This window comes from Citrus sinensis, chromosome 9 (assembly GCF_022201045.2).
Source record: "Citrus sinensis cultivar Valencia sweet orange chromosome 9, DVS_A1.0, whole genome shotgun sequence".
In the NCBI taxonomy this organism is placed as follows: domain Eukaryota; kingdom Viridiplantae; phylum Streptophyta; class Magnoliopsida; order Sapindales; family Rutaceae; genus Citrus; species Citrus sinensis.
The window spans coordinates 5,829,197-5,835,681 of record NC_068564.1 but is presented as its reverse complement, the minus strand read 5'-3'; the positions used below and the strand labels follow the sequence as shown (position 1 = coordinate 5,835,681).

Here is a 6,485-nt window from a genome sequence, read left to right as displayed (position 1 = left end):
CGTCCTAGTTGTGAGCGGAATTTTAACCTAAATTGTATTTTGCTTTTGAAATTTATGTCGGAATAAAACACACCTTGATTTTATCCTAATTACCCCATTATTTGATTGCTCTCCTTTTTAATAATTCAGTTAAAAAAGATTTTTTTTTTTGAAGCATCAGCATCTAATGCAATGAACACTATCTGTAGTTACTACGTTAACTGCCATCCAAATCCCACAAGAAACTTGTTGACATAAATTGCTTTTAAGATAAATAAATAAATCAATCAATCCAGTTTATTTCCCACGAAAGCCAACCGTGTGTTAAATCTACAAATTATGTTATTCAAGCTTCTAATCTTCAATCAAACACTCCAAGAAAACCATTTTATCTCAACATTCCCAAAAAAAAAAAAAAAAATTGTAAAAATTAATGGCAATACCTCGAGATAATCAATTTCCCGTTCCCCCATTAAATTTCTGTGCAGACACGAGGCTTTTTGTCAACCAGATAGCTGTTTCTCTAGATGAGACAGTTTCTTCACCAAATGGTCTTAACACTCCAGCCAGTTCATCAAGTTTGTCCTGTTTCAGCAGCCGTGCACATAACTCAAGAAGAGACTCCAAAGCATCTGCTCTTTGCTGGGTTGGATTCTCCCACTCTGCCCTGATTTCATCACAACTTATCCCCGTAACGGTACTTAGTAATGAGATGTCGCTTGGTGCCAGATTAAATGCACGAGAATCATCTTTCTCTGTTTGCATGGAGCAACTAGTATTATCTGGTTTTGTCTGAGCTTCATCTTTACAAGGAAGTGCATCATTGCTTGCAGATGACAAGTTGCCCATGTGAGCTTCCCCATTCTGTGCATTGTCGCTATTTATCTTTGGCGAACAACTTCCAGGTGCTACTTCGGGTTCATATATAGCTGATGATGAACTTTTATCGTCAGGAGACTCGTTGTTACCGTTGCAGCCTGCACTGGACGGCGTCATTTTCCCACAGTCCAAGGGAACAGCGCTCTCACCCTCTATATCAGCTTCTTCAATAACTCGATCGCTAAATGGATTTTGATCTTTACTTTTCACAGTCTCGACATCTATCTCTTCTGCGGGTTGTACATGTGCATCAGCAGGTTCTTGTATTTCATTCTGAGAATTTGCTGTGATCTCTGAGGTTAAGTCAGAGCCAGTGCTGCCATTAAAGTGAGCTTGCTTGTCTCTGCTGCAATCACTTGTCTCAGTTTGAGTGGACCTTTCTTTGGAATCATTGATGGAGCTGGAGACTTCCATTGTGTAGCTAGTAGGATCAACTTTCTTGGTCTCAAGGTTGTCTTCTGTACTAGTACTGGAAGTTGGCTTGTCATCGAGAGGTAGATTGTTGAGCTGTACAGCAATATTTTTCGCTACTGAACGAACATTTTCCAACTGGTTAGGTGCTGCTGCCTCTCTCTCCCCCTTATCCTTGCGACTATTATGTTTGCTAGATGGTGATTTTCTTGTTTTCTCCTTCATAATGTTTGTCGGCTTTATTGGAAGATAAACAGAAGATGGGTTTTGGCATCGAAGGAGATATGGCTGTAAATGCGGATGCCTCAACAGGTCTGAAGCCTAAATTTCAAAAAGTGCAGGCACAAGAATGAATAATTGCTTTTAAATAGACCAGATATGAGGTTAGGGTAACTGAAACTCACAGTTGGTCTATGTTCTGGGTTCTTCCTTAGCATGCTTTTAATAATTTGTTTCCTGTGATATTAAAATGCCATCTCAGTAAATACATATATGATATTGTAAGATAAAATATGGAATCATGGGGAAAAAGGGCAATTGCATGTGTGTTATATGAACTAGAGTGGTCCTTGAGAAACATCGAATATCTGTAATAGGATTGCGAGAGATACTTACATTGTGGAGGAATACACAATTGGGAGTGGAGAAATGGATGATCTGTTTATTTTGTTGATGAGTCCAGCCATATCCTGTTGAGTTCTTAATAAATACATTTAATTATGGCTTTTTTACATAAAGTAAATATACACATTTTATTGCCACTGTACGGTAATTACATGTATCTGAAGCTGAAACTTACAGGAGCTCTAAATGCTGGTTGATGGGCAGCAATTTCAAACATACAACAACCTGTAACAACACATGTATGTTACCGTTAACAATGAATCTCGAAATAATTTTGGTAAACTGACAACCAATCTTACTGAATTTCTTACCGAGCGACCATATATCAGATTTATAGCCATAAGGAATGTCTGCTAGGAGTTCAGGACACATGTAGTTGGGAGTGCCAACAACCTATGAGACATGAAACAGCACTGACAGTAAACTATCTGAATGACTAAATTGAATAAAGTGTCTTTAAAAGAAGCTCTTAAGATATTGAAACCATAAAATTTTGTTAGTATGTATACTAAGTATTCGTATTCAGTGTATTTTATAAGAAATTTTGATATGGTAACTTAAAAGTGCTTGTGGGCATGATAGCTTCATAAAATAAAGAGTTTTGACAGGGTTTAAAGTTGACAACTTGTTTTAGATTCAAGTTGAAAACAAAGTGAAATGCATTGTATCAAAAACAAGTATGAGTTCATACTGAGGAAGCAAGGTCTTCTGTATTCAGTAGTTTTGCAAGCCCAAAGTCCCCTGTATAGTTCATAAAAGACATACAATTCTTAGACATCTTAACTTGTAAGCCAAAGCTGATGAGAGTGAAAAATTTTGTTTCCCAACTACAATTTTCCTTCATACCTAGACGGATGTCGTTGTCCTTCGTAAGAAATATGTTGGAACACTGTAATTGAACAAGATTAAATCAAAAACATGTTATTCATAATTTTTAAAAAAATTTATAACATATAGGTATACCTTAAGATCTCTATGAAGGACACGGTTGGAGTGAAGGTAGTCCACAGCTAGCAACAGCTGGGTCAGCCATTTGCAGAGTTTCTGAGCAAAGCCAAACAAAATACAGGATGGGTGAATGTTGCCTCAGTCAGCAGTGTATGTATATATGCATGCATGCATGCATGTATAGGGCATGATTTCATTAACACGATAAGGATTACCTCCTCCGGAAAGCATGCTCCTCTGGCCTTCTTTATAATTTCAGCCCTGAGTTAAAAAAAAAAAAAAAAAAAATTAAAAACAGGACAATTACACAATGTTTCTGGTTTAGTCCTCTATGAACAGCATTTCCATATTCTACATTTTGCATTTTTGGTTTAGTAAAATCTCGTCAAAGGTATCCTCAGTTGACAACTATATGCAAAGAGAAATTTATATTTTAGCATAATGTTTTCTGATATAAGATGTAAAATTTTAAAAAATATGCAGGTCGAGCTTTTAATTTGCTTCTAGGCTGTACAGGTGAAGATCACCAGTAGCCTTCAATTATCAATTCTTGAATTCTCACAAAGAGACAAAAATGAATGTAAGTATGTTCAATGATCAAGAAGTGCTACCTGAAACAAACATGCAACCTACACCATAGAATCAACAAGAATCTTGACGATCTGTTCACATTTCCTGAGAAAGTCCACTAATACATTCTTGGCAATACTTTTCTGTTTCCTATTAGTAAAGATTTGACCCAAGAATCTACCCCGACAATTTCACACAACCTAGTAAGAAAAGATTAACATGGTGGTAACTTACATGTCTCCTCCTTCACAGTAACCAGTTACGATGCAGACACAGTTTCCCTATGAAACATGAAGAGAAACAAGCATGTTAATAGAGAGGTAACATAGTCTCATAGGAACAAATTCTACATAGACCGGAATATAAATGCATGACATGCTTACCTTGTCCACCCAAGCATCTTTGTACTTTACTATATATGGGTTATTCAATTTGGAAATCAAGTCCATCTGCAAAAGAAATGGACATAAATAGTCTTTTGAAAGAAAAGTTGGTTTGCTTGGAGCATTGAAGATTAAAACGATTTAGGCTTCAAGCCTGGGCCTGAGGCCCTACTGTAAGTATCTTCCTAGAAGTTGAAGGAAAACTAGATGGCAATCTACAATCTTAAAACCAGACAGCGATATACAATCTCATTAAAAGATGGCAAGTTTGAAAGTCTTTTTAGAAGTACCAAACTGCAAGTTTCAGGATGGAAGCTACAACTTCATTTCACTTTCCATTGATTATCATGATTCTGTTAAGTATTACAGCAGATCAATCCAAAAGCGGAAAGCATAAGTGCAATTTCAGTAAGAACTTCCCAGATCAATTTTGGATTATCAATGTGCAAAAAATAATTCAGTAAAACAAATGAGGAGCCAATGAACTGAAGAATCTGCTAACTGTTGGTAAGATAAAGACGTATAACCAAAGGTTCTCAGATGACTATATATGCGTTTGTTGAATGCTGTGTAGGATACTGGGTACCCAGGCCTATAATTTACAATCAGATCAATATAAGTTTAGATAAAAATTGTCCAAAATTAAAATAAAAAAGCCTTTTCCAAAATGAAATACGAAACATTTTTGCTAAAAATGAGATTTTTATCAAGAGTTCTTTAAAAATGGCTTTGCAAAATTAAAGTGACGAATCAAATTTTACACATTAAAGATTCAAAAACAAGTCTATACAAACGAAAATAACCATATTCTGCATATCTAAAGAACTAATTTCTAAACACATTATCATTAGGATTGAAAAAATATAAATAGGCAAAGTGCAATGTCAAAAAATTGATGGCTTCTAAAAAACATAAATAATGTTGCAAGAATCACTAAATAAATAAATGAAACAAAAAAATTATGAAGAAAGCAACCTCTTGAAGTGCTGTCCGTTTGAACTTCTCAGTTTGTTTGGCCAATCGAATCTTCTTCAACACATACCTAACGGAAAAAGAAAATCAACAACCACACACTGTGTAAGCTAAAAGTCAATCTTCTCCACTAAGAAACAGCAAGTCGTGCCGACGCTATCTAGAAAGCAAGCTACACTATCTAAAACGCAAGCTCAAGTCAAGTCGCCATTTTGATAAAACATTGTACCCACTAATTGATTTTTCTTGAAAATATCATTTCCCAATTTTTCTTGAATTCGCTAAAGATTAAGACCTTTTTTTTGGGGGGGGGGGGGGGGGGGGTGAACAGAATTTGATGAAAACTGGCTTACTTCTTTCTTTCAATTTTATGCAGAACAAGAAAAGCTGCTCCAAATGCTCCTCTTCCAATCTGTTCAATCACTTCATAATCTTCCAGCTTCGACTTCGAATCGCCATTTTCAGTCTCCATTGGTTCCTTCAAAAGCCAAACGACATTAAAAACACCAAACCCACTTCAGCAACAGATCAAATTTGTTATATTAGCACAAATTCAAGCAGGAAAATGACTAATTCTGTTTAAAAAATTTACCAAATTTCTATCTCTTCAAGAGGAGTAATGACTTGAGATTATAGAAGTAGCAAAATACAATGATCTGATATATGAAGAGACATAAAGATGACTAAAGCTGCACTAATTATTATGTTTTTTACACCACACAAGTTGAGAGAGAGGGAGAGAGAGAGAGAGAGAGAGAGAGAGGGAGGAGCATAAGCAAAAGCAATAATAATAAGATAATTAGAATTAGGTTGATGACTTACCAAAATGGAAGGACAACCGAAGTAAAGGAAACAAAGGCTAATGCAAATATTATATATATTTATATAATAATACTTAATCAATTAATTGGTAAATTGAAAGGTTGAATGAATAAGAGTGACACTGTGACAGGTATTGAAGACCAAAGAGAAAAGGAAAAAGAGAGAGACTATTGCTTTGCTTTGCTTGCATTTACAGATTCATGAGAGCTATATAATATAAATACCACTAAATTCTAAAGACTGTTTCCCAATATGTAGTTGTTGTGATGTCAGTGTCTTCACGAAATTAGATTGGGGGAAAAAAAAAAAGAAAAAGGGAAATTCCCCAATTAGAGTTTTTGTTGAGCTTTGGTCTTAATAGATGCAATCTTCCAATGGCATCACACGGTTGTAAGTTCCTTTTTTTTTTCCTGCTTTAGTTCTTTTATTTATTTATTTGTTTTTGTGTTGTGGTTGGCCAGCAATTGGTATAAGATTAGTTGGTAGGCTTAAGGCTAATGATGATTGATGGATGGCTTGAACTTTTATTTTACTAAAGGCACAAAGAATTTCATTATACATTCACTTTTGGCTATAAAATATATAATCATCATGCTTTTGATATTATAAAATTTGGTGGGTGGGAATTATTTATTTATTTATCTTAAATATGTTAAGCTAATGAAGGCCGTAGTAGTAGAGATAAGCAAATTGAGTTACTTTTTAAACATTTGGTAATTGGTACAAAATAAATTCCCATATAGGTTTTTACACAAATCCCTTCTTTGCTTTTGAGTTAAATAATTCATGAGGTATACTGTCGGTGTAGAAAACGATGGATGTCTTTTGATCTAGAGCAACCTCTCTTTTGGCCTTGTAGAGCGACAACAGATAGAAAATTAACAATAATAATCGATC

The 6,485-nt window shown here is 35.1% G+C and overlaps 1 protein-coding gene across 5 annotated transcripts; it reads right to left on the bottom strand.

Moving 5' to 3' along the window:
* Window positions 1-258: 258 nt before the first annotated feature.
* LOC102613123 (serine/threonine-protein kinase Nek6-like) lies at window positions 259-5,839 on the bottom strand. Of its 5 annotated transcripts, XM_052433496.1 has the most exons (15): window positions 5,589-5,838; window positions 5,359-5,422; window positions 5,120-5,244; window positions 4,770-4,836; window positions 3,795-3,860; window positions 3,646-3,692; window positions 3,057-3,102; window positions 2,857-2,937; window positions 2,740-2,782; window positions 2,585-2,634; window positions 2,205-2,286; window positions 2,046-2,118; window positions 1,885-1,968; window positions 1,674-1,725; window positions 259-1,590 (listed from the first exon to the last, which is right to left on the bottom strand). In XM_052433496.1, exons 3-15 carry the CDS (start codon window positions 5,236-5,238, stop codon window positions 433-435), a joined length of 1,968 nt encoding a protein of 655 aa, XP_052289456.1. In that variant the 5' UTR covers window positions 5,239-5,244; window positions 5,359-5,422; window positions 5,589-5,838; the 3' UTR covers window positions 259-432. The 5 variants fall into 5 exon arrangements, with proteins under 5 accessions (XP_052289456.1, XP_052289457.1, XP_052289455.1 ...); XM_052433497.1 differs by lacking the exon at window positions 5,359-5,422 and having other exon boundaries at window positions 5,120-5,254; window positions 5,590-5,839; XM_052433495.1 differs by lacking the exon at window positions 5,359-5,422.
* Window positions 5,840-6,485: the final 646 nt, after the last annotated feature.

Coding starts and splice junctions, on each gene's coding strand:
- LOC102613123 (XM_052433497.1), bottom strand. CDS start 5,238: ATGGAGACTGAAAATGGCGATTCGAAGTCGAAGCTGGAAGATTATGAA. Junction 2,287..2,584: donor CAGAAGACCTTGCTTCCTCA/GTATGAACTCAT, acceptor CATGTCTCATAG/GTTGTTGGCACTCCCAACTA. Junction 1,969..2,045: donor AGTTTCAGCTTCAGATACAT/GTAATTACCGTA, acceptor GTATTTATTAAG/AACTCAACAGGATATGGCTG.